This window comes from Bos indicus, chromosome 15 (assembly GCF_029378745.1).
Source record: "Bos indicus isolate NIAB-ARS_2022 breed Sahiwal x Tharparkar chromosome 15, NIAB-ARS_B.indTharparkar_mat_pri_1.0, whole genome shotgun sequence".
In the NCBI taxonomy this organism is placed as follows: Eukaryota; Metazoa; Chordata; class Mammalia; order Artiodactyla; family Bovidae; genus Bos; species Bos indicus.
The window spans coordinates 44667002-44694522 of NC_091774.1; the positions used below are offsets into that span (position 1 = coordinate 44667002).

A 27521-nucleotide genomic window follows, 5' to 3' on the forward strand; every position below is an offset into this window, starting at 1 on the left:
GTGGGAGTTGGGGGTGCACCTGGATATCAGACACTTGTGGAAATGGGAGGAGGCAAGCTGTGGCTGGGGAGGGCTTTGGGATAAAACCTGGAGAATGGGGGAGGGGGGCGGGTATAGGGATGTGCAGTGAGAGGGCAAGAGAAGGGGATGATGGGAACCCGGAGTTTATAACTGGGGGGAAGGGGAGCATCCTCCAGTCCGTGATGAGGTGAGGAGGACACTCTCTCAGCCTGGCTCCACAGACCCCAACCGCCTCCTGATTCGTCTCGTCTGTGGTCTGCACTTGCCCTTGTGGGTTTGAGCCTGCAATGTGCAATGGCCAGAAAATTAGACAAAATGAAAGGGGATGGGGCGCCAGCCACAGTAGCCACGGAGTCACATTCACAGCCACACACAGAAGCGCGTGCACAATTTCACACATTCCGGTGCTGGGTCTCAGACACTGGCCCACGGTCCCCAGCCCCAGGGCCGCACTCACCCCGATGCACTCACAGTCACACATGGGGAAGCCCACACTCACAAGGACAGGGTCACAGACTCAAAACGACACCCCACATACTCCCACCCGAAATCGCACACATTCCGCCTCCCCCAAGTCCGAGCTGAAGCTCCCACGGTGTCTCACCACCCAACACAGCCCTCACTCTGGCATGTGGTCACACACACACACACACACACACACACAGAGTCCCTCACACGCACACACTCTGGCTGTGCTTTTGTGTTTTGTCAGAATTAATGAGAAAAGTTCCCGTGCCCTGCGGGTAATTAGTGTCCTTGGAGTTAAATAAGCTAATGGCGGGCACCTCTGGCCCAAGCAATTATGTTTGTGTATTGAATAATTGATTCAAAGGGGGGGAAGGGCCGCTAATCAGATCTGAACATAATGAATTGATTTAATTAACAGGGGAATCTGAGGGGCCCTGGGAAACGCAGGCTTCTTCACTCGGCTGAGCGAGCGCTGCCCGCGCGGAGAGAAGAGCGCTCGGCGGCGGCGGCGGCGGCGGCGGCGGCTCCGGCCCGGCCCGGGCAGCTGCTGCCGGCTCGGCTCGTCCATCGAGGCCGGGCGGACTCGCCCCAGCCCCAGCCCCGCCCCAGCCCCGCCCCGTCCCGCCCCGCTCCCGGGTCTGGCCCGGCCGCCCGCCCGCCGGAGCTCCTAGCCGGTGGGGCTCAGCTCCGGGCGCCGGTCGATCCGCCCCAGTCCGCGGCCGCGCTCGCCGGGCGCGGAGCCCGCGCGGGGCCGGCGGGAGCAAAGCAGACGAGCGACGGCGGAGTCCGAGCCGCCCGCCCCTCCGTGTCCTCGGCCCGGGCCGGGCTGGAGCCGCCGGGGACCATGGTGTTGGACCAAGAGGACGGTAGGTGCCCGGGGACCCGCGGGGCGCAGGGCGAGGGCGGCGGCAGCGTCCCCCGCGTCCGGCCCCGGCCGCCTTTGGCCCGCTCCCCGGAAGCCCGGCGGTGGAGGTGCGCGCGGGTGCGTATCGGAGTGCCGGGCTCAGCCCGAGGCTCCTCAGCCGGATTAGGAAGTCACACGGGCCAGCCAAGCCCGGCAGCCCTGCACGCTCGGGCAGGGAACTTTCTCAGTGGCTCTTGCCGCCTCGCGGGCAAAGGAGCGCCTCTCCGATCCGCGCCGTGGGCTTCCCCGCAGTGCCCACTGACCCCAGTCTCTCTGCCTCCCCACTGGTATCTGCATGTTCCCGCTTCTGCACCGCTGCGGAAAGGCTCCCCCAGGAGGATGCCCAGAGAACCCCGGGGTGAGGGTGCCGTCCAACCAGCACCGCCCTGGGGTCCCTCAGGTCTGGAACGTCATAGCTGCGGGATGGGTGACATGGCTTCACACCTGGCCGGGTTGGGGAGGACTCTGGCCGATCAGTTCCCCCAGCCCAGAGTGCTGGGAGGTGCACTGCCGGTTAGGGCATGTGGACGGGCTGTATATCCAAGATAGCAGAGGCGGATTCACATTGATGGAATGAGTTTTTAAGCTTCAGAGCCCTTCCATTGTAATTTTGTTTAGTAAATCTCCTATTCTTTTTCTTAAAGACCCTTTACTTACCCACCCCAACCCTAGTTGCATAAGGAAGCTTGACTCTCAGAAAATCTAACCACCCCTGGGTCCAGCTCACACCCTTCCCATTGTAAATGCCAGTCTCTTAGGAGAACTCACAGCTCTGCTGGTCCATGGAGCATCCCCGGTTGCTAGGGCAGTTCTCTGGTGCCCGGGAGATGAAGCCCTGAGGCAGGAGGCTGGGAAATTGGGGGTTGGGAGGCAGCTGCTGGTCTGCAGGGAGGGGTCTGGGTGCCTGGCCTTTCTCTCTGGCCCCGCTAGTCCCTTTTCCCACCATGCCACCTCCCAGTAGGGTGATTAACTATCCTGGTTTGCCCAGGACCATCCCTGTTTTATCACTGACAGTCCCAGGATCTGGAAGCCCCTCAGTCCAGAGAACTGGGGCAAACTAGGACATCTGGTCGACAGCCTATATCCACAACCTTCTCTGGGCTGTTGTGCAGGGGTGGGTTGGCCTTCATTGAAGGGGCGGGGAGACTTGTTTTCTGGAGTGTAGATTCTGCATAGGCCCTCACAAAACCCAACAAGTTATAACGGCAGCTTCCTGGAAGGCCTGTCCTAGGCTTCCAGAAACCGAAAGAGGAAAAGTTTGCCAACTGTGTACTTTGCCACTCTAGTTGGCTGCAAATCCCTATGCATGGGCTGCTTTGTGGGAGTCGGGGGCTGGGCAGGGCAGGGCACCTGAACTTGGCCAGCAGCCATCCTGATGGTACGCAAAGTCTGTAGAGTCACTCTGTCCCCTCAACTGTGGCGGCCACTGGGAACGGGCCTTTGTCACTCCAAATACCCCTTTTGAGTGTCACCTGTGAGGCCGGCTTGTAACTCCATCTTGGAGCTGGAGGCAGGCCCTCAGGCCAAGGCACATGTGACAAGCCCCACTGAGGAGTTCTGGAATATCTGGTCTGCTGGGCCCCCCGGGCATCAAGTCTTCAGCCCCCTCCCCCACAACCCCAGTGCAGGAATCCTTCATCGGGACTTTACTGCCAGATGCAATGACAAACTGCTAGGACCTGCCCAAAACTTTGTAAAGCAGCCAGGCTCACCCCCTTTCTGCTCACCGTAACCTAGGGGGCTGAGCAACTGGCCTCCCTCTGCTGTCCCCAGAGGCATTTCAAGGGCATTTTGGAGCACTCTTGGCAGTCTCACAGTGAGAGTACACGCTCATCACCTGTGGAATGTGTCAGGTGCAAACCCCCGCCCCCAGCCCCAGGGGATACGAGAATTCCACCCCCGTGTTGTGGGCGTGCCCCTGGACCTGAAGGCAGCTTGGGTGGGAGTGAGCATGGGCACAGGAGTTACCTCCCTGCCCAACAATTACCCATAAGCTGAGAGGCAGGCTGCTGGAGGAGCCAGGCTCCTGCCTGGGTTTGTCAGCCCAGCAGGCCCCTTCCTGGGTGGGACCTCAAGTCACCCAAAGCGTCCAAAGGTTGCTGGGTAGCTCTGTCCACCAGAAGGCCTCTGTGGAGGCCCTTCTCCAGATGAGTGTGGCAGCTCAGTGCTCATCACTGGGGCTGCAGAGGGAGCTGCCTGTGGGCAAAGGCAGCTAGCCCTTCACACACAGCACCAACTCCCTGCTCACACCCCAGCCTCTTCTACAGTCCATTGTTCTGTAACCCAGGCCTGCCCCAGTCCCTGGGTTGGGCTGCAAGGCCCCTGACTCCCGAAAGAGATGCTGCTAACTGTGTGGCTGCTAATTGGGCACCTTGGGAGCTGGGGAGAGCTGATGTTGGGACAGAGTCCCAAGCACACACCTGAGAGTGAGAAAGTGGCCCCAGCTAATCAAGTTCGGGTTTGTGGGTCAGGGGCAGACCCTGAGAGTGAGGAGAGGCAGTCCCAGAGGCCAGGAGTAAGGCCACAGCCCTTGTAGAGTGAACACCTCCAGGTAGCAAAGAGCTGTCTACAGAAAGAAGCTCCCCCTTGCCAGCCTGCCGGGTCCAGTGCTTGCTGTGCTGTCAGGCCCCCAACTCAGGCTGGGGTGAGGGGCTGGCACTAAATGTGCCGGCGGCGGCAGTGCCAAAGCCTCCCTCAGACCCTCAGGGTACAGCTGAGCTGCAGTGGCAGGGGAGAGATCAAGCTCGCAGTCCTGAGGGATGGTGAGTCTGAGCAAAATGATATATTTAACATCAAATATACTCAAGGACTATTAGGATTAAGTATTCAAGATGAAGGGGAAAGCGAAACCCTCTGAGCTGCGGATGAAGCATCTCATTAGAAGCAGCCTCTCTTCTGTTTTCTCAAAGCTTGACTTTCCTGCCTAGGGTAGAGGAGGATGGGCTGCAGCACCATCCCTTCTCCCCTTCCCCCTCCCATCAAGCACCCCACATTGGGGCCCCCTAGGGCTTAAGGGGCATGACCTGGCCTTCAAATCTCCTTTGTACCCACTGCCTCCCCCCTCCGCCATTGTCTGGGGTGCTACAGTTTACAAAGCACATTCATATGCAATGTCTCATCTGATCCCCAGAGCAAATTTGGAGATAGCAGAGCTGTCTTCTGCTTCACAGACAGGGAAACTGAGGCCCTAGGGAGAGAAAATGACTTGCAAAAGTCCCCTACTGGTAATAGGCAGAGACGAGATGAAGTCGTGATGGCCCTTTGCCCCTCCAAGGACTACAGTTTCCTTCTCCTTGCCTGGATCTAATCCTTGGAAGTGACTGTGGGGGATGAGCCTCTGGCACATGTTAAGATTTCCATCCCATCCTGGAACTCTGTACTGTCAAGAGAAAAAAAAAAAAGCCCTTGATATTGAAGAGTGGCCTTCCTGGAGAAGGCAGCCTGGGCACCAGCCCCAAGGTGCTCAGAGAGAAGCAGGGTTCAGAGGGAGAGGAGATGAACACTGTATCCCTTCCTGCCTCCTGCGTTACTAAGCAAAAATCAGCACCTCTGTAATAGTAGGAATCTGTTTTCACTGCTGTATCCCCAGTGCCTTAGAATAGAGCTTGGTGCATAATATGTGCTCAATAAATAGTTGTGGAATGAAAATAATAACCTTCAAGGCCATGCTGTGCTTGCTCAGATAGAAGCTGAGACAGGATCTCATTCTCTGTGAAATCAAGATGCTTTTCTGAGGGGCTGCTGGGGTAAGGGTGGTGATGGAAGACTCAACAGTGGGAAAATCTGTGCCCTGCAGAGGGTTAACTTTGCCAAACAATCCAGGAAGCAACCAGGAACCCCGGAGAGAGGAGGTAGCAAGGGAGGGTACGTGGTCAGAGAAAGAGTGCCCCCGTGGGAGGGGGCCAAAATCAAGGCTGAGGGGACTGACAGACAGGAGTGGCCTACCAGACAGTGTTTGGGAATCAGGACCCTGGGTCCTGAGCAGAGCCACGCGCCGAGTTGAGGCCTAGAGGCCTCCAGGTGGCGCTGCGGAGCCGGGCAGCCGCGCGTCTCCACTCCCCATTAACTCGGGAGGGAGGGGGCCTCGGGAAATGTGTGCATTTATTCAGTAGCAGGAGTGCAAACCTCATACATTGAGGGAGAAAGGCAGCGGGAGACGGCCGCCGAGATTCCCCCATCTCTTTGAATATAATTTTAGATTGAGATTCAGATTAAATCCGAGGGGAAAACACTTTATGAGGCTGAAAGCTGTGTCGTTGCCAGAGCCAGGGTTATGAGCTATCAAATGCAATTACATTAAGACAGATTATACTGGGCAAATTGAGCCATTTAGAAGGTGAGAATCAAAGAAACGGCTCTGATCCTCTCTTCCCCCTTCTCTCTCCCTCTCCCTCTCCAAATTGCAGTTCGTAGTTCCTTGCAATTCTGAGGCACAAAAGTAGGTGAGACTGCTTTTGTATCTGCGAAGTGCTTCACTCCTGAATGTAATTCTAGCTGAGTGCAATCTAGGTTAAGAGCCGGACAAGCGGGTAATTAGAGTCCGCTCGCTGCCGGAGGACCGGCCGCCCCGCCGAAGCGCGCCCGGAATCGGCGCCCTTCTCCCGGCCGAGTCGAGCTGCGGCTGGACACGGAGCGCCCGAGATGATGGTGCTGGACAAGGAGGACGGTAGGTGGCGGGCGGGGGTCCCAACGCCCCGCGCCCCTGCGCCCCCGCCGTGGCGCGCGGGAACACACACGCCGGGACACGGGCGCGCACACGCCGGGCTGTGCTGGGCTGGCGGTCCCCAGGGGGCTTGGGACTAGGGTGGCGAGGCAAGGGACCTCTGGGCTGCGCGCCCCCGGGGCCGGGCCAGGCCGAACCGGACCGCGGGCGGGCGAGCTGTGCTCCGGCCGTGTGATGCTCTGCGGGGCCGCGTGGAGGCTCCGGCTGCCCTCGGATCTCGGCGCAGCGGCAGTTCGCGTAGAACGTTTCGTCTTTGCGGCTGCTCCTCTCACCGCAGCCATCACCCTCGCGCCGCACGCGTAACCCGAGAGTCGCAGAGCGCCGAGCAAATCAGTGGCTTCGGGAAATCGGACTCCAGAGCTTGCGGCCCGCTGGCGCGCAGAAAGAAGGTGGCCACCGGGGTGCCCGGCAGGCCAGTGGGAAAGCCGGCCGGACCCTCAGGGACACGGCTGCCCGAAAGCTCGGTGAGATAAAGGGACGCCTCCTGTGCTGCCCACTGTCTCCCTGAGGGCGCTTGAGCTCGGAGGCAGGAGTTTGGCCCAGAGGAAGAAAGTGTCCCGCTCCCGGCCAGTAGCACGCGTGCCGGAGGCGCCAGGACCTACCTTGATCAAGAGCTTCACTGCGCCTGAGAGGTCAGAAGAGCGGGGCCCCGCGGTGGCTAGAAGCCACTAGTAGGGGGTCTCACACACCCAAAGCCTTCCTGACTGCCACTGTCCCGCAGTAATTGTCCTGGTATGTGCAGGAGAGGTCGGAGAACCCAGCCCTCTTAAGGGTAAAACCAGTGGGTGTCTTGTGACCCAGGGGCAGCCCTCGGGGTCGGGAGAGTGGCCCTTCCCTGGCCCCGGCCCATGCCCTTCTCCTCTGGAGGTGAGGGTTACCTGGTGGGTTAGTGTTGTCGGGAGACATGAATCTAATTGTTAGCACCCAAGCCCCACCTGCATTGTACTGCTGGTGAGGACCTGAGAAGAGGGGTTTTCTGTGAGTCAGTCGGGAATCCTCTTAGAGTGACATCAGCTGACCTCTCCCAGTGAGTATGAAGGTCTGTGCCCTCTGCCCTCCAGGTCGGTGGTGTTCCTGACATGGTCACTTGGTGGAAATCTGAAGTTAAGTGACAAGGTCACACAGGATGTTCCCTTTGCTGCCACTGTGTGCCGATGCCCCTAGCCTCCCTTCCACCCACTGAGACCTCAGGCAGGAAGGGCCATTTAAAATATCTGGCCCGGGGGTGGCATGTCGGGGAGCTCTGTGGCGGGTCAGCCCATTTCTGGGCATGTGGGTAGAAAGAGAGGGAGGAGGACTAAATGCTCTGGCCAAAAGAATCCGTTTGCCAGGGTTTGGCTAGGGTGAGACACCCACTTCCTGTGTGCTGTTTCTTTTTTATGGGCCCTCCCGTGGAGCCCCAGGTGGACCAGTAGAGGGCTGGGCTGGTGCAGGCGTGTACTGATTGGAAAGGAGAAGAGGTCTGGGGTGAGGCCAGACAAGGAGGAAGGAGTCCTCGTTTTAGCTCCTTTCTCATCAACTCCCCGTGTTATCTTGGACCAGTCATGCCCATCTTGAGACCTCACTTTTCCTCTTGGTAAAGTGAGGAGCCAGTGCAGGCAGGTCCTTCCTTGGTGTTTGGAGGTGCTCCCACCATGGGGAGCATGTGGAAATTGGGGTATGTCTTCAACCCAGATTGTTTGGTATTGACTCCCTAGGCCCAAGCCAGAAATCCAGAAGACCCAGGCCCTGTACACAGGTGGCCTCAGGCAGGAAGACGGGCCTCCAGCTGACAAGATAACACCGCCACCAGCACCTCGGGTCTTGTACTCTGCAGGCACCCCAGAATGCCTTGGCTCTGTGTACTAAAGGTTTCTAGATGAGCCCTAAATGGAAATGGTTCTCTGGAGGTCATTTCAGCCAGTCTCCTGCCTACCCCCCTGGTATATGTGTTTCCCTTAGTGTTCCCCAGACCTGTAAAGAAGAGCTGACTCTGCCCTAAGGTCCCCCAGCCTGTCCAGTCTTAACGATGTGGTGCCCAGTAGTGCTGAGATCACTGAGCTCTGGGACCCCTCACAGCACAAGGAAGAAGACTGGCTCAAGTCCTGAGGAGTCATTTGATTCATGTCCTGCTCAGCCTAGATCTGTCTTTCAAAAGCAGCCTTTTTGCTCATAAATCCACCCTCCATTCCCTGTTGGAGTCTAGCATCTCCTGGTTCCAGGAAACCCTGAAGGTGGTACCTTCAGCTAGGTGGAGGGAGAAAGGCTCTAGACCCATTCACATCCTCACCCCCACCCCCAAACCTGCTGCCTAATTCCTTCCTTACACTTAATGCTCTCCCAGCAGGTGGCCATCTGGGCTGGGTGGCAGTACTGCTCCCCAGGGCCCCCAAGGAGTATGTTCCTCCCGGCTGTGGACTGCACCCTTTGTCTGGCTGCAGCGGGGAACTCGGGCTCCTATTAACCACCCCCAACGCCTTTTCTCCACCTGACAGCATCTTGTGGGAAGAGGCCCAGGCTCCTCTGGTTGAAGTCAGGTCCGCCAGCTGCCGAGGACCAAAGCTCTTGCTCTGCTGGGCTGCAGGGCTTTCATGTTGCACTTCTGAAAGATAATAAAATATCAATCGCTTTGCCGTAGCAACGGGTTTAAGAGACTTTCTGAAGTATTGAATCGTCAGAAAAAAAAATTTTTTTTTTTTTTTGCTTTTAAGCACAGTGCATTATTAATAAAGTAATCCATTAGGTCGAGCAGTGAAGGGCCACCACAGAGAGGAAAGATCTGTTTTGCAAACGGTTAAACTTCGGGTTTCAAGATTAATTGCTTTCATTTGGATGCTTGCTCTTGGCCTAGCCAGCTCCACTTTACTGGAACTCAGGGTCCTGCCTTTCTACGTGCCGTGGGGCCTGCCTGTCAGCAAAGGGAGCCCAGCTCCAACTTTCCTGGAGAAACCACCCTTCTCCCCCTGGCACCTGTGCTTGGACTGGCACAGGCAGTGGGCTTTCCGGGGAGGTTTGTGGTCCAAGGGGAGCTATAGCCCTGAACCCTGAAGAGTCAGATTAGCTCTCAGCCTGTTGGAGAAATGGCCCTAGAGCACGAGCAGGCAGCAGAGGGTCCAGGCAGCCCCCAAAACAGGGAGAGCCTCAGGTTGTGAAGGAATGGGAAGGAGAGCATGCCGAAGTCACCCCCGAAGGGTGGCCCCATGTGTGTGCTGCAGAAGGGCAGGTCTGGGTGTAAGCTGCCTCTGCATAGGCCCAGCAGGAGGGCCGGGGCGACTGCAGGAAACACAGGCAGGCAGTGGAACTGACTTAATTCCTAGGGCATTTTTAATAAGTTAAAAAGACCTAAGGAGATTGGAGCTGGGCTGAGGAGGACCAGACAGTGCATCTTCAATTGTTAATGACCACTATGAGCACAGCTTCCACAGCAGACTTGGTTGATCCATGGGGGCAAGCTCTCAGCTACACTTGGCTACTGACTGGCAGGACCTCCTAGAATATCCCGTCATGCTCTGGACCACAGAGGGTCCTAGGGGCCTCTCCCAGCAGAGTGTGGCCAGGACCTCCCTGGTCCTGGAGGAAAGGCAGGAGGGAGTGGGCCCTGATGCTGTTCCGTAGTGCAGACCCCAACCCATCCGCAGGAGGGTGGAGCCCACTGGACACTGCTCTCTGTTGAGGGCTGGTAAAGGCCTTGTGAGGCTGGCACGGTGGGGACCAGGCCTGGCACCTGCAGTGTGCCTGGAAGAGAAGGGTCTCCATCTGCACCCACCAGTCTGGCCTGGGCTGCAGCCATTTCCTCATGCAGGGGAATGAAGCATCACAAAATCTGAGCATGTACAGCTATGTCCCCTTCCTGCCCAAACACAGCGAGGCAGGGAGCCTATAAGGATGGCTTTCCCCAACCCCCTCCCAGAGCCCAGGGTAAGAAGCAGGTGCTTCTGTCTGTTCCCTGCTCTTCCATTCATCTGCCCATGCGGAGAACTTGGGATGAGGGGGCGGGGTGGAGGGACAGGGAAACAACATAAATTGGTCTGTCGTCCGGAATCCATGTCTCGCTAATGTACCCAGATTAACTCAACTGTAAATTGTCTCCTTGGATGGCAGTGTCTTGCTAAAAGTTTCCCATATGATTCATGATTTGGATTGCTTTTAACGGCTATTGGCTAAGCAAGCCGGTGACTGTACAAGGTGATGCAATTGGCATTAGCGAGGGAGGCACGGGAGCGTGTAATGCAGTCAATACTGCATTAACTACTGATGCCCAATTACAGGGAGTGGGAGAGAGCCTTTCAGGAGCATTAGGACTGGGGAAAGCTGAGATCACTGGCCGCTGCTCGCCTAAAAGCTTCACCCTTTGCGTGCCGGGGCTCGGCCCTGGCCTGGCCACTCACTTGGCCTCTGTGGCCGTAGGAACTGCCTCTCTCGCTCTTGCATGTCCCACAACGATGCTTTTAGCACATGGAAATGTGCATTTTCCTAGAGCTTGGGCCTGCTTCTCATCCCTCCTGAGAATTGATTTCCCACCCAGCTCCAAGTCCCAGAGTCAGATGGGGTGGCTGCCCCACCTGCTTCCATTTAAGGAACCGCTCAAAAAGCCCCATCTGAGAGTAGGACCAAGAGGAGGTCTATTTTGGTCTCTCCCCCTTGGAACAGATGGATGATTGCCAGCGAGCATTGGCGGCCGACCCTCTATGATCGGAAGAGACGTGAGGTTTAGCCTCAGCACAGCTGGACTGCTGGCACAGGCAAGGCTGCTGAAGCTGAAGAGTGGTCTTGGCTGGGCCTTCTCTGAACAGAAGACAGAGCTGGTTGGCTGATGAAAGTGACCCAAGCCAGCTTGGGGTCCTTAGCCAATGTGGACCCCCTCCAGAGCTACATCCCACAAAGGGCACAGCTGTCCCCATGTAGCCAGGAGGCCAAAACTGTTGTTCAGGTCCAGTTCCAGGGGCCAGACGACCTCCCAGGAACCCCTGATCAGGCATATTATGAAGTTTGGAAGAAGCTAGGGATGAAGGTAGAAAAAAGGACCTGATACCCCAGTGTGGCAGGTACTATGGGACTTGCTGCCACATCTACTATTGTGCTGAGCTACGTAGGTCCGATATGTCCACTGTAGTTCTGTGTTCTGTGCCAACCCAGCGCTGAGGTGGTTTTGCCTCTCTACCTTCTCATCTCTATGGTGAGAACAAGCACATCTAACTGGCAGGATTGTTTTCAGGATTAGCTCAGATAATGTCCATGTACACACATTATAAACCAGGAAGCTTCATGCATTGTGAAGTAACAGTGCTATCTGCAAAACCACAGGCTGATCCGAAATAGTCCTGTGCCCAGATCAGTGCTTTGTTTGCTGCCTGGTGCTGGGCCCTCATCCTCCCTTTTCTCTAGTTTACCCATCATGGCCATCCCTCACCACTGTCCAGGAGGCAAGGCGAACTCACTACTCACCACTGTTCAGGTCCTTACAGTCAGGTAGCACCATGGGAAGAAGCCTCCAGAATCACTCTTTGTAAGCCCTTCCATTTATAGTGGCAGAGTTGAAACTCAACGTTGCCCAGAATTACATAGGGAGTTAGAGCCCAGAGCTTTAGCATCTTTCTGTGTTCCATCTTGGCTTCCATGCCTGTGCCTGTACCCAAAGTGTGACAAGGCTGGATGGTAGAAATCTCTGATAAGGAGGAATATGAGCTTAACCAAGACCATGTGTCTGGGCATCCTACTCATGGCCTCACTGACAGGCAGGGCATGTGTTCTCAGATGTAGGAAGGTCCTCCTGGTCGGTGCTGATGGGCGCTAACCTGACCTGGGCCTTCACGGGCTAGAGAAGCCCCAGAAGTACATGTGGCCTGTAGCCCATGCTGCCTGCCTGCCCTGCCTGGAGCTGAAGGACACCGAGGCACACAGGCCACCCTCCCAGCCTCGGCTGAACTTTTCGTGGTGCTGCTGGCCTGAGTTTTCCTGGTAGGTCTGTACTCTAGATAGGGCTACACCAGTGGAGTCACCTTGTGCTGACTTGCAAAAGCTGATTTTGCACATCCCTTCCCAGCTCTGGGTTCAGGGACATCACATTGGTAACTTGTTACAAGCCATAGTGGAAATATTAACACCACAGAAATTGGCAAACACTGGAAATCAAGGTTTTTTTTTCCCTGGAGAATCAGTTGTGAGATATTTATCAGCACACCACCGGATTGCATTCATCTGGGACTCTGGACCTAATTCTTTCACCACCATTCTCCCAACCCATCTACCACCTTTCTTTTGGTACCAGAGGACCCAGCCTTTGCCACCCTGACATTCTACCAGATACCTGCTGCCACACTAGGCTGGGCAGGACTGATATGTCCACTCTGGTTTTATCCCCCATGCCGACCTGGCATCTCCCTCTGTACCCTTGCTCATGCTGTCCCCGTTGCCTGGTGCATCCTCACTACCCTTTGGTTGGCCTTGAGGGAGCCTACAGGCAGCCTAGGCTTCTTACAGACCATTCCAGGTCCTGTTCAGAGTCACATCCACCCAACTAGCTACAAGCTCATCTCTCATTGGTTGGAGGATGTTTATTTTGTGTTCTGGCTAAGGCAGGAGCCTACTGTGGCTGACATAACAGAGTGGGGGGTGGGGGGAGGGGGGCTGGCCCAGGTGCAGGGACAGATGCCTCAGAGTGCAGGCCTCCCGGGTCAGACTGGATCCCCAACTCCACCTCCTACCCCTTCCTAAGTGGGCTTTCTTGAGTGGCCTACTGCTTCAGGTGCAACCTGCTAGCATGAGTCAGGAGACTCGGCTGACTGCTGTGTGACTTCAGACAACTTCCTGGGCCTCGGTTTTCACATGTCTACAGTGGGGGCAACACTTAATTGGCACCTAATGTTCATGTACACACTTGATAATCCTGGAAGCCTCGTGTCCATGTGAAGTGAGAGTGCTCTCTACACAGATGCAGGATGATCTCTTTGGCTTTGGCCTCTTGGTCTTTACACAGCAGCTCTTGTTTCACTGAACCCTTAATTAAAAGCAAGCATTGTACTGTGCCTGCATATCAGTTAGTTACTGCTGCATAACCAATCACCCCAAAACTCAGAGGCTCAAAACAACAAACATCTATTTAGCTTTTGAATCTGTGGGTCAGTAATGAAGGTTGGGCTTGGCTAAGGGGTTTTCTGGGCCTTGGCTAGACTCACTCATGCCTAGGGGATGGCTGATCAGCTGGATGCTGGGGATAATAAGACTATGTCCCTCATCATCCAGCAGACTTTTCTGGATTGTTCCCAGGCTGGAGGCAGGTCCAGAATGAATGTGCACAAGGCTTCTTGAGGCCTAGGCTTGGCTCTGGGATATTGTCACTTTGTATTCTGTTGGCTAAAATAAATCACAAGGCCAGCCCCAGTTCAAAAGATGGGGAAACAGTTCTACCCTTGAAGGAAGGAGGTGAAAAGTCACATTCCAAAGAGTGTGAATATGGGGAGGGGCAGAGACTTAGAGCCACGTACAGGTTGCACAACTCACAAGACCAGAGCTGGGCTCTGAGCCCAGGCCATCTGCACTCCTTCTCTGTGCTCTGCTGGCTCCCAGCTCCCCATTGCAGCTGGCAGACTTGAGGATAGGAGAGAAGGACACTTGTGACCCTGAGTAGAATCAGGAATGGTCTGTAATGGGGCTGCAGGGGGAGCTCCTGGGAGAGGGATGGAGCCAGCAAGAGGATGACTTGGGGTTGGGGGTGTGGGAGGCTTCCTGTGGGGGCCATTGTTGGGGGCCGACATCAGAGCCTGGCCAGTTCCTCCATGGGGAAGCCTGGAGGGGGACCACAGTGAGGTCAGGCCCTACTGCCTTCTCTGGCTTTTCATCTGTCCTGCAAAGCCACCCATCAGTTAGAAGGGGTGTGAAGTTCTATGGTTCCCAGAACGGAATGAAACCTGGACATCCATGCAGATGCAGCCAGGCGGGAATCAATTCATTGGTTAGCCCCTCGCCTCAAAACAGGGCAGTAAGTGGGCTGGTGAGAGGCCCGTGTACATTCATAAACCAGCTGATTGAAAAGCAATATTTCAGATAAATACAAGCCAGCGATCTATCAGTGGTTGTAATAAAACCCAGGCTTCAGGCTGTGATTTTATTTTGAAATAATAAGAATTGCTTGATTCTTTTTACTTGAGTTACCATGGTAATTCCAGCGTGGAGCAGTGTTATATTGATTTAGAAAGTGGACAGTAATATTTCTTTTGTGTTATTCTGTTTCTAGGCCTTGATTTCTAATTTCCACTTGGAGATTACTTTTATAAATTTCTTAAGTCCTTCCACTTTTTTTCCTCTCACAGTATAATTTTCCTCTCATACGCCGCTATGTTCTGAGCTTATTGGTTTGCTCTTATTTTAAATTAAACTTGCTGGTTTCAAATATTGAAATGACATCTTTGTCTGTGTCTGTACTTTGGTTTAGCAAAATATTACAGTCTGACGCTTTCTGCTTAATAATTTAAGGGAGGCATTCTGTCGGCCCTCACTGGGTGCTGATAACTTATGACTCAACCAACGCAGACCTTAAACTCCTGACATTTTAATATTGTGTGGCGGGAGCGGCCGCCCCTCTGCTTGGAATCTCAGTGGAGAAAAATCCATGTGGTACCCCAGAAGGGAGTTTTAATAATTCACCTTTGCTGCTTGGCACAATGACTTGATAGAGCGGGGGAGGGAGGCTGGTTCTTCTTGGATAAGTGGGAGCAGCCCTGGTCTGGGCTCTGATGGCCCCCACGGGCACCCACTCCATCCAGACTTTCCTGTCCCCTGAATCTTTAAAAACTCCAATTCCTGATCCCTTGGTGATAGACTGTCCAGCCTGGATTGTGGGGGGCTGACTATGAGGGCTGCCTATGGGGGCTGCCTATGGATTGTGGGTGGCTGCCTATGGGGGCTGCCTATGGATTGAACTCTCCGTTTCTTAGTTTCCCAAGTGAAACTAGCTTGGGCTTAGTCAGACAGACTGAGTTCAAATCCCACTTTGGTCACTAGGTAATCCTAGATAGTAAACTGAAAAGTAATTCTAACTGGTGAAACGGGTATGATCATGACCATCTTCACACAGCTCTTGATGGTCTTAAAGGTGATTGATGTGGTTTCCCTCACATTCCTAGGGTTTTGGGAGGAGCAGGGGAGAAAGTGGAAATGGGTGTGCTTTGGAAAGTTTACTCCGTTCCAGATGTGCCTGGGTTCAGAACTCTGGCAGGAGTGTTCTTTGGAGAGGACCCGGGGCAATGACTCCACAAGGAAGTGGGTCAGCCCCACCCACTTTCCTGGTCTGCCCAGCGGAGAACAGGGAATCTGCTGCAGCAACCTAGAGGGTGTTCTCTGTCCTCCGAACTCTCCATACTACACAGCAAGAATGGGGCTCCAGGAAGCTCACAACAACAAAGGTTGTAGGGCAGAGATCTGTACACAGGCCCCCTCTCTCTGGCCTGAGGAAAGGTCCTTCCTGTCCTGCGTGTATCCACCAGTGTGGTGGTGTGTTAGTTATCTCTTGCTGTGTAACAAATTATTTCACGATTTAGCAGCTTAAAAAAGCACCCACTTTTTAATCTCACAGTGTCTGTAGGTCAGGAGTCCAGGTACTTAGCTGGGTCTTCTGCTCAGGGTCTGTCATAATAATCAAGGCACTGGCTGGGACTGTGGTCTCATCTGAAGATTCATCCAGGGGAATGAGCTTTCAAGTTCACTCGTGGTTGTTGCTGCTGCTGCTGCTGCTGCTGCTAAGTCGCTTCAGTTGTGTCCGACTCTGTGCGACCCCGTCCCTGGGATTCTCCAGGCAAGAACACTGGAGTGGGTTGCCATTTCCTTCTCCAATGCATGAAAGTGAAAAGTGAAAGTGAAGTTGCTCAGTCGTGTCCGACTCTTAATGACCCCATGGACTGCAGCCTACCAGGCTCCTCTGCCCATGGGATTTTCCAGGCAAGAGTACTGAAGTGGGGTGCCATTGCCTTCTCTGCATGTGGTTGTTGGTGGGATTCAATTCCTTGTGGGCTGCTGGACTGAGGGCCTCCATTCTCCACTGAAGGATGGCCAAAGCCTGCCTTCAGTTCTATGCCTCATGGCTTTCTCCACTAGAGCAGCTTGCTTCCTTGAAGCCACCAAGGGAGAATGTCTGCTAGCAAGCAGGAAGTCACAGTCTTTTATAAAATGTGACACATCTAATCACAGATGTGACATTCCATCACTTTTGCTGTATTTTCTTCCTTGGGAGCAAGTCTCTAGGTCCAGCTCATACTCAAGGAAGTGGGTGGGGGGTGGGGCTACACAGGGTGCAGAGGATCATTGCACGCCTGTGTGCTCAGTTGCTTCAGTCTGTTCAGCGCTTTGTGACCCCAGGGACTGCAGCCCACCAAGCTCCTCTGTCTGTGGGATCCTCCAGTCAAAAATACTGGAGTGGGTTGCCATGCTCTCCTCCAGGGGATCTTCCCAACCCAGAATTGAACCTGCATCTCCTGAGACTTCTGCCCTGGCAGGCAGGTGGATTCTTTACCCACTGAGTTACCTTGGAAGCCAGAGGATCGCTGGGACAATCTTAAGAAGCTTCCTACTGCTTGTGAGTTGTCAGCCTCCGGAATAGCATTTCAGGCCCCAGGTGTCCAACAGCTTAGCTGCCCCCAGAGACCGTGACTCACCTCTATCCCCAGGAGGCCCAGCACCTCTGTTCCCTGCATCACCTCACACCAGGGAAGGACACAGATGTCCCAGCACCTTTCATTTCATCTTCACAGCACCTCCAGGAGGCTGGAACTCAGCATTAGTCCCATTTTGCAGAGGAGAGGGTTATGCCCAGAGAGGGCAGGCTTGCAAAGCACTTGTCTGTTACTCCAGGGCCTCTCTTCTCTCGGAGGAGACAAGGGTCATTCCTTCCTGTGGCAGCCTCCCCACAGCAGTGGGACTGAGGGCCTTAGCCCCTTGCCCGCTCTGCTCAGGCCAGGTGGAGCTGGTGTCTTTGAGGTGGCCTGGGCAGAGGCCACCTCAGCAGTTTCTCACCTGTGAACAGGGCTGAAGGAGACTCTCCTGTGGGCTGGGGCACAGGATGGAGACCAAAATTTATGCCTCCTCCACCTGGCTCTGCCACCAACTCACAGTATGTCCCTGGGCAGGCCTCTTCCCCTCTCTGGGGTTTTGCCATTTTCCAGGGTTGCTGGCTGCTTGATGCCCAAGCTATACCATGCATGGAGACGAGACTCCTGGTGGAAAGCAGTTGGGGTGAGGCCAAGACCAGGAGAGAGACACCACCCCATTGATGTTGCTGTGTCCTTCTTTCGTCTCCCGGGGTCAGGAGAAGTAGAGATCCCAGGTGAAAGCATTTGTGGCCTCCAACCCTCCACACTTGGTCAGGTGGACGATCCCATCCCTGGCTCTTCCCAGGCAGAGCTCAACTAGGAGACAGAGGGGACTTTTGAAATAGGCCTAAAGCCTGGAGGCCAGTGAGCCTGTCCCAGCTTCAGACCTGAGAGGACCCTGGTCAATTATGTCCTTTTATCAGTGGTTGGGGGGTGGGGGTATGAATGCACCAAGAAGCATCCATTAATAATTCTTTGCTGACACTGAGATATTCAGCTGATACTTTCTGAGTAGAAAAGTCTGGGGCCCAGCAGAGGCTGCCTGCACCCTGGGATGGGACATCAGGGCTGAACCTCATCTCTTTGCCTGTTGACCAGAGGCAATCTCTTGCAGGTGGACATTCTCATGCCAGCCAGAAGCTGCTCCCCAGTTTCCAGGCATCCCGGCAGGGCTTAGGGCTCCCAAGGAGCAGAGGACAGTAGGCAGGGCTAACTTGGGCACAGGTCCCGCTTAGTACTCAGCCCAAGTACAGAGTATGATGTTTTGACCTGCCTTTTTTCCCCTTAGGATGTTTTCACACTACTCTTTGATCCTCAGAATGCTTTATCAGATCAGTGCTAAAATATGCATTTTACACAAGAATAACATCTCATTAGTATTATTGAAAATGTAAAGAAAAAAATAATCCAGGAAAAAGCCTAAATTGGTTGAAATAATTAACACAAAGCAAAACTGGCAACAGTTAAGACTGCACCTGGCAAAATATGTTATTGACTAAAAATTGACAGAAGAACCAAATCTTCCTGATAGAATTTAGACCTGCCAAAGTTGGCTCAGGAAATATTTTCTGGTATAAGTAATTACTACAAAAAAAAAAAATCCCCGGCAACGATGAAAGTTCTAATTTGAAAGATTTGATGTGAGCCCCAAACTGATCATGAGCCACATAGTCACTTAAGAATTTAAGAATAATTTATCCCAATGAGAATAATTCCAATATAATAAAATGGAGGAGAAAGAAATGGTTTAACACTAATGAATAGAAAATTGATCAAGGCAATTTTGATTGAGTCAAATCAAACTGACTTAATGAAGCTCATTAAGAACTACTTTCTTGATGAACTATCATCAAAATATAATGCTTATTAACATATAGCTGTTAGGGGCTAGCCCCTAGTAGTAGATGCTTAGTAAATATTTGTTGCATGACCTGTGGATGAATGAGTTAGCAGGTAAAGGAAGGCAGGCGATGAGCAGACAGAATGAAAAATTCCTTTATCCCAGAGAGAGGGCAGATTTTCATTTTATTAAGATCATTTAGGCTACTCTGGAATGTTTTCCAAAACCACCAACCAATCCTCCACTTCTCAGTGGTCACCTACTGGGTGTCCTACAAATTTAACTCAATTCTGACATCTACCTACCCAGAGGTGACGTCAGATCCCACAGGTCCAGGGCTCATTCCCACAAGACTGCCTTCACTTCAGAAGCCAATCTCAAGTCCAGGTGTCACCTGTACTTCAGACCAACATGCTAACAATCAGGGTTCCCTACACTCCTCCTCTGCTGCTGCTAAGTCACTTCAGTTGTGTCCAACTCTGTGCGACCCCATAGATGGCAGCCCACCAGGCTCCCCCGTCCCTGGGATTCTCCAGGCAAGAACACTGGAGTGGGTTGCCATTTCCTTCTCCAACACCCCTCCTCAGGTGAGATGATCTCCTAGAATGGCTCACAAAGCTCAGGAAAGCATTTCCTTACATTTACCAGTTTGCTCTAAGGAGATGATAAAGGATACAGATGAGCAGGTGGATGAAGAAGCACATAGGGTGAGGTCTGTAGGGTCCCAAGCATAGCAGCTTTCATCCAGCTTCAGCATCAGTCCTTCCAATGAATATTCAGGACTGATTTCCTGAATATTGGCATGCATCACCCTCCTAATATGTGAACATGTTCACCAACCCAGAGCTCATCAAATCTTGTTCAGGACTCTATATAGAGCTTCATCACTAGCCACCTCCCAGCCTTTCCTGGAGGTCAGTGGGTGAGGCAGAAAGTTCTGACCATCTAATCATAAGGTCTTTCTGGTGACCATCCCCAGCCTGAGGCTATCTAGGCGCCCCACCCTAAGTCACCTCATTAGTATAAACTCAAAGGTACTCAGTAGGGACTCCTTATGAATAACAAAAGATACTCCCATCACTCAGGAAATTGCAAGGTTTATAGGAGTTCAGTGCCAGGAACCTGAGACAAAGACAAAGATATATTACTGTTATATCTACTCAGTTCTTTCAGTTCACTCAGTCGTGTCAGACCCTGAGACTCTGTGGACTGCAGCACATCAGGCTTCCCTGCCCATCACCAACTCCCAGAGCCTGCTCAAACTCATGTCCATTGAGTTGGTGATGCCATCCAACCATTTCATCCTCTGTTCTCCCCTTCTCCTTCCTTCAATCTTTCCCAGCAACAGGATCTTTTCCAATAAGTCTGTTCTTCACATCAGGTGGCCAAAGTATTGGAGCTTCAGCTTCAGCATCAGTCCTTCCAATGAATATTCAGGACTGATTTCCTTTAGGATTGACTGGTTTGATCTCCTTGCAGTCCAAGGGACTCTCAAGAGTTCTCCAACACCACAGTTCAAAAGCATCAATTCTTTGGCACTTAGCCTTTTTTATGTTCCAACTCTCACATCCATACATGACTACTAGAAAAACCATAGCTTTGACTAGATGGACCTTTGTCAGCAAAGTGATGTCTCTGCTTTTTAATGTGCTGTCTGGGTTGGTCATAGCTTTTCTTCCAAGGACCATCTGCAGTAATTTTTCAGCCCAAGAAAATAGTCTGTCACTGTTTCCACTGTTTCCCCATCTATTTGCCATGAAATGATGGGACAGAATGCCATGATCTTAGTTTTTTGAATGTTGAGTTTTAAGCCAGCTTTTTCACTCTCTTTCACTTTCATCAGGAGACTCTTTAGTTCCTCTTCACTTTCTGCCATAAGGGTGGTGTCATCTGCATATGCGAGGTTATTGATATTTCTCCCAGCAATCTTGATTCCAGCTTGTGCTTCATCCAGCCTGGCATTTCTCATGATATACTCTGTATATAAGTTAAATAAACAGGGTGGCAATATACGGCCTTGACGTACTCCTTCCCCAATTTGGAGGATATTTGGAGGGGATAAAACTAGGGGCAGAAAAAAACCAGCCATGACGTAGGAGGGAAGTGTTCTTTGTTTTGAATTTTATAGGATGACCACTCCCTAACCCCTCCAGCCGTAGACAGCCCTCTGCTCCTTCCTGCAGTTCCCTTCCTTCCAAGAGTCATTCTGGGCCTGTGGGTGGGTGGGGTGGAGATCGGGGACTAGATGGTCAGACTGGAGGCAGTTGAAGTCCTGGAAAGAAATGGTGGAGGGAGTGGCTAGAACTGTGGCCTTGGGAATGTGAGGGAATCTCTGTAGTCTCCTGGTGGTCAAGATCTTGCCTAGAACATTTCTACTACCAGTAGCAAGGCTTGAGTTTCCAGAGTTGAGCCCCAGGGAAGGCAGACAGAGTCCTCAACTGCAAGCCTGTCCTTATCCACTTTTGTCCTGGAGGCTCCTGCTGACCCTGCCCAGCCTTGGCCTGAGGCTCCCTGCTCTCTGTGCTCTCTTCTGTGGCTGCTCCATGATTGGACCAAGCTTCTGGCTTTCCAGGCTTCAAAGGAGTGAGCTGAAGCCCTTGGCCTGAGGCAGGTGGGAGCACACCAGGGCAGGGGAGCAGCAAGTCCAGCCAAACCAGCTACCCACGTCCCAGCTCCCAGAATCTCATTTGATCCGTCTGTAAAGTGTTTCATGGCCTTCACAGCTCTGGGCCTGTTTCCTCTCTCAGACTAGCTTCCGTGAAAGCTCCTGGACTTCCCTGGTGATCTAGTGCTTAAGAATTCACCTGCTAATGCAGGGGACACGGGTTCAATCACTGATTCAGGAAGATCCCACATGCCGTAGGGCAGCCAAGCCCGTGCTCCACACCTACTGAGCTTGGGCTCCCTAGAGCCCGTGCTCTGCACAAGAGAAGCCACCGCAGTGAGAAGCCTGTGCATCACAACTAGAGCGTAGCCCTTCACTTGCCACAACTAGAGAAAACCCAAGTGCAGCAATGAAGTGCAGCCAAATAAAATAAAATTTAAAAAAACTCCTGATTCTGGGAAACAACCAAGTCCCTCTACCCTTATCCATGTCTAATACGGCCCACCTCCTGATTATATGAGAGTATGACTGGCCTGAGAAGATCAGAACCTGTGTCTGAGGGCACTTCCATGGTGAGCCCAGCGTAAGGCCCTGGCTCTGCAGTGAGCTGTCCCTCAGGGCCTCTGTGCAGCACAGCTCCTGCCTGGCTGCCCAGGGCCTAGCCACCCAGACCATTCCACCCTGGCTGCACTCTTCTCCCTATGGCCCACTTTCCAGATGCTCTGCCTTCCCTTCCAGGGTAAAGGCTTCAGATTCCCTCCCCCAAGAAGAGAGAAACCCCAAGAGCATCAGTCCAGGCCCCAGATTCAGGGGCGGCTAGGTGCACCCTGCCACAGTGGGCCTGGCCCCCTCTGCTGACCACGTGCTTCATCTTCTTGAGTCACCTTCTCAGATTAGCCACAAAGGGTGCTGCCCTGGCCTGGGCACTGTACTCTCTCCCTCCAGCAGTTTTCATTGACCCCAAGGCAGCCTAGTCGCCTTCCTTCCTGGCCTTTGTGGCCTGGATCTGAGCTTGTACACCCCGCCTAGGGGAGACTCAGGCCCTGAGATAGGGTAGCACTCCTTACTGAACCTTGGCTGGGGACCTGGAGGACCTCACTCCGATCCTAGTCATAGTGCCTGTGCTGTAACTTGTGATACCTGATGTAGGACAAGCTCAGGGTCTGGAAAAGGGACCCCCCTCCATGAGTATGTTGTTTGTAGGTGGGATGATAGCCTCAGAGGATGGAGAAATTTCAACAGAGAGCTCTAGGGAGACAAAACGCAAGTGTAGGAGTGGACACACTCAGGGAGTCAGAGGAGAGTGATGCTGCCTAGGGAGCAGGGCTGGAAAGAGAGGGCACAATCAGATTTCTGGATGGGAGTACTGAGGAGGGAGCCGGTAGGGGTGGGGAGGGTGATCTGAAGCCCTTCCCTATGGAGTAGCTGTTATGAGACAGGGTGATCCCGGCTGAGGGCTGGCTGTTAGACCTCCCAGGACCCCTCTCCTGACTCCAGAATTTACTTTTTATGAACTGTTTTCTCTTGTTCTCAAAGGAATATTTGTTTTGTTGTTTGTTTTGCTTTCCTTTATAACAGCTTTACTGAGAATAATTTGAATGCCACAAAATTAACCTTTTAAAAATGTGCATCTCAGTGTATTTAGAGTGATGCAGCCATCACCATTATCTAATTCAAGAACATTTTCATCACCCGAAAAAGAAGCTCCATATCCATTAGCAGTCACTCCCCATTCCCCTCCTCTCTGGCAACCACTGATTTACTTTCTGTCTCTATGGATTTGCCTATTCTGGATATTTCATACAAATGGAATCAGACAAGTTGTGGTCTTTGTGGCTGACTTCTTTCCTATCATAGTGTTTCCAAGGTTCATCATGTTGTAGCATGTCTCAATACTTCATTTCTTTTCATTGCCAAATAATATTCCATTATCTGTGTATATCACATTTTATTTATCCATACATCAGTTGATGGGCATTGGAATTGTTTTTACTTTTTAGCTATTGTGAATTATGCTACCATGAACATTCATATACAAGTTTCTGTGTGGACATATGTTTTCATTTTTCTTGGGTATATATTTAGGAGTAGAATTGCTGAGTCATATGGTAATTCTATGTTTAGGGATATTTGTTTTTGACTTTAAATAAACAGTACAAGAATGTTGAGAAGATAAACCATCCTTGGCTGTCTGAGTTTTTGGAAAGGAGGTTGCCTGCAGCCTGGTCCTCTGGGCACCCAAGGTTCAGCAGGACCTTGGGTCAGTCCTTTTCAACTGCTGGCTTCAGTTTTCTGATCAGTGAAGTGGGATTTCTTATGGCTCTTTGCTCACTTCAAGAGCTGTTGTTAGTAATTACTACTTACATAGCGTGTCCAGGATTGCAGAACACTCCTCTTACTTTAGCTGCTTTGCTCCTTTGGCCCTGCAGTTTGGGTATTATTACTCGAGTTCTGCTGATGGGAATGCTGAAGCTCAGAGAGGCTGAAGGACTTGACTGAGTTTACATTGTGGATTCATGGCAAAACCTGAACTTGAACCCAGACTCATCAGGGTCCAGGTCCCTGGCCTGAACTCCCGTCTCGCCTGTGTCTCTGGGCACACCAGGGTGTTATGCAAGGGAGATCCCTGTCTGAGCAGCCATCACGATCCCGTCCCCATCCTGCGTGCTGGGAAGTCAGGCCCCAGACGTGGCAAGACGTGGGCTCTAAGGCAAAATGCTACTCTAGGATTTGTCAAGAGTCTGCTTTTTAGCTGTGTGACTTTGGATAAATTACTCCACCCCTCTGAGCCTCAATTTCCCCATCCACCAAACTGAAGCAGTAACTACTACTCAGAGCACTAGAAGGAGAATGTGGTAAGATGTATAGGAAATGCCAAGCACGATGTGAGGCAGGTGCTAGAACACTTGAGCAGGGCTTGGGGAGGATGCGGAGTGCTGTGGGACCTGTGAGGAGAAATGGGTGGATTCTGGGCTGTTCAGAGCCGGTGTTGGGGAGGAGACATCGCTTGGGCTGGCCAGGAAGCTGAGAGGAGGTGCGCTCTGCCAGCGTTCTCCAGCCTGGGGCTGCCAGAAAGCAGGAGGGGTTTCCAGGGGTCTCACCAAAACCTCCCGTCTCCAGGAGAGCTTGTAGATAGGCCCTGCTGCACCCTCAGCCCTCACCCCCAGCCTCGCCCATAATGCCTGAGACAGGGGCTTGCATGACTGCCTTAGTTAGCCTGAATGGTAATAAAACACTTTAAATTTATTGTGACATTTGGATTTAATTAAAAAGTACACACTTAGGGAAGTAGAACATAATGGGGAGAGAGGCAGGGTGGCTTTTCCCCTCCTTTCTTCCCCAAACTAATTAGCGTTGTATTTTAAATTGTTTATGTGCCGCTAATCATTGTAATAAATCATTTATACTGAAAAAGACACAGTCGGCTGTGCCCGCCGCGCGGGTTCCGCTCGCCAGGCTCTATCGCGAACAAATTGATCTGGAAGTGAATTTATTAACCACTGGGGAAGAAATCATTAGTGCTTTCTCTAAACATTCCCCAGGTACGCTTTATTGCCGCAGTTTATGCTGTAACTAAAAGGAGCATTACCCAGGCCCATGTTGTAATTTCCTCGCAGAGCAGGCAGCCCACTCCCAAGACAGAGGGTGGGAGGGGTTGGGGCATTCCTGCCTCCTCGCCTGCAAGTGGTCTGGTGACCCCAGCCCTTCTGCAGGGCTGCTCATTCCAGAAGGGGGCTGCCCTCCTGGTGCCTCTCAGTGGAAGAGTGGCTCACAGTCGCTCGTGTTTATGTCTCTTTCAGTGTGGCTTCCAGTTGAGGGCTTAGCCTCAGGTTTGGAAAACTGAGGGGCAGGGGCGGTGAGTCACTGAGGTCAGACAGGCTTGTCGTGGACCAGCTTCCCCACCCAGAGATGGAAGGCATCAGTGGTGGGATGATCGTCTGCTTGGAGGAACGAATATGCCTGAGCAGGGCCCCAGGCAGAGCAGGGGCTCCTAGGAGCCTACTCTGCCTGCAAGTATCCCCAAGGCCCTTATCCTGCAGGCCCAGGGGCCTCCTCCTAAGTTTGGCTGGAGCAGTCTGTTCTGCTTGGCTTCCAGCTGTGGCCCGCTGCCCCCTGAGTCCCATCCCCTTCCAGTGCAGGGCCAGGATGGTGCTCAGCATGCCCCATATGGCCTGACGGGTGGCAGGCAGGGTGACTGTCAGCTCCCTGGCTGCAGACCCCATGCCTCAGTGCAGCCTGCCTCCACCCTGGCCTTCCCAGCAGTCCAGCTTCCTAGTCACGCTTACTCTCCCTTTGCACTGGGAGGCTTCAGACTACTCTTGCTTCCCAGGGCCTGCACGCCCAGGCCCGCACAGCAGGCTTCCTCCCACCAGGTTTCTGGAAGGGAAATTCACTTCTGAACCAACACCTTTTCCCTGGGAACCCGTGGCTGGTCTGAGATACAAATGTCTGAGATACAAATTCCTGCCTGTCTGACTCCACTGCTCGTGTTCTTAGCAGCTTCCTCCACTGGGACCCCACGAGCCTCCTCAACCAGGTTAGGGGTTTGTGGGGATCTGGCTCACGTGGGCCTTGCCTTCAGTTCTTTTCACTGAGGTCTACAAAGGAGGGAGGAGCAGCCCCCTAGGCCTCAACAGAAGGCCCCAGGATGGCACCTCAGCCAGGCACCCCAGGAGCCGTGCTGGGGCTACTGGCACCTAAGAGGCTTCTCCCACTTCTGGGGTCTCCCTCCCAGCCTTCTCACTCTCTCCTCCCTCACCCAGCCCGGGGGCTAGCAGATGGGCCCTGGCTGCTCCAGGAAGCAAGCAGGACCCAGCAGCTGGCTAGGCCAAGCCTGCCTGGAGGGTCCCCTCGTGGCATCTAGAGAACGCATTTAAAAGTTTGAATTCAAAATTGATTTTGAAGGGCCCTAATCTCCGATCCCCTGGCGCTCACGGTGTGCCTGCAGCTCCTGCCAGACTCTCGTTTTCTGGTTCAGCGCGTTGGTGCTCGCGTCTCTGATGCTGTGAAATTGAGACTCGTCTGAGAGTCCGTGCCCTCCTCCTCCTCTGTGGAGATTGCAGGCCCCTTGGGAGCCCTGTTTCATTAGATGGGTGACGCGGGCTTTGCCGGTGCCCAGGGAGCAGCTGAGTTGCCTTCTGGGGAATTCAGCTTCCAGACGTTTCTCCGCTAGTACCCACAATTATGCAGCTCCAAGCAGCATCCTGCCAAGTGACTGGGGGCTGGCTGCAACAGACCAGGATGGGATGGGGCTTGAGGGAGCTGCAGATAGAGAGAGGCTTGGACCTGGGGGTTTTCTGTAGCAAACTTCAGGGGCTTTTTCCTTCTGCTTCCCCCCAGAGGTTCAGACTAGGCAGGGAGGGAGCAGTGGTTATATCTTTAAGCTCAAAGGACCCTCGAGAGGGCAGCTGTGGGATTGTGTGCCAGGGGAGGGGTGCCCCGGCTGCAAACACAAAGGGAAAGACTGAACTGCCAAGATTACACAGATGCCTGAGCTCCAGGCCTCCACCCCAGCACAAGAGTTGGGAGGGAGTATTTACTCAAGAGGCCTGCAATGCAGGAGACCCAGGTTCAAGCCCTGGGTTGGGGAAGATCCCCTGGAGAAGAGAGTGGCAACCCATTCCAGTATTCTTGCCTGAAGAATTCCATGGACTGAGGAGCCAGGTCCGTGGGGTCACAAAGAGTCAGACATGACTGAGCTACTGATACTTTCACTTTCAGATGCACTGAGGAGGGGAGGGGGCTTCATTCCTCATGGGTCTGCAGGGCTGAAGGACAGGATTGGTGCCCCTTTATCTAAAAGGTAGAGGGTTTATATTGGGTTGGCCAAAAAGTTCGTTCGATTTTTCCTTAAGATTATACGGGAAAACCCGAAGGAACTTTTTTGGCCAATCCAGTGTTTGCACAAGAGCAGTCATTTCTCAGCTAGAGCCCTGGGGTGGGCCTATTCAAATTCCAGAGAGTGGCAGGCCAGGCACTGCTGCAGTTGCATCTGTGCTTGTTTCTTTGAGCTACGTAGCTCCAGGTGTGTGATTCAGCACCAAGCCTGATGAAAACACCCATCTCTGGGGAGCCTGCCTATCTGCATCAGCCCACTTGGCCTAGCAGACTCTGGTCAGTAATATCTGCATAGATTCTGTTCAGTCTCTTCATTCATTAACTGAACTGATGGTTAAAAAGTGATCACTGTGGGGTTCAGTGCTGGAGACACAGTGGTGAATAAGACAGAACCCCCAGGTCTTCATGGCACTTACATTCTTATGATAAGAGACCAAACATTTTTCTTAGGTAAAATCACTAAAAAGTAAAAACAATTACAAATTGTGGTGAAAACTCAGAAGGAAATGACCAAGGAGTCATTTAAATAAGGAAATCAAGAGATCAAGGCTGGCCTCTCTAAG

General features: G+C 52.9%; 1 protein-coding gene across 2 annotated transcripts in view; it reads left to right on the plus strand.

Moving 5' to 3' along the window:
- Positions 1 to 1158: 1158 nt before the first annotated feature.
- LMO1 (LIM domain only 1) overlaps positions 1159 to 27521 on the plus strand; it is a 41810-nt gene continuing 15447 nt past the window's right edge. Inside the window, exons 1-2 of one of the 2 annotated variants that reach the window (XM_070803715.1) lie at positions 1159 to 1355; positions 5800 to 6059. In XM_070803715.1, coding sequence (XP_070659816.1) covers positions 6035 to 6059 — 25 coding nt within the window. In that variant the 5' untranslated portion in view covers positions 1159 to 1355; positions 5800 to 6034. The remainder of the gene's footprint in view (positions 1356 to 5799; positions 6060 to 27521) is intronic. The other variant, XM_019975869.2, reaches the window with a different exon arrangement.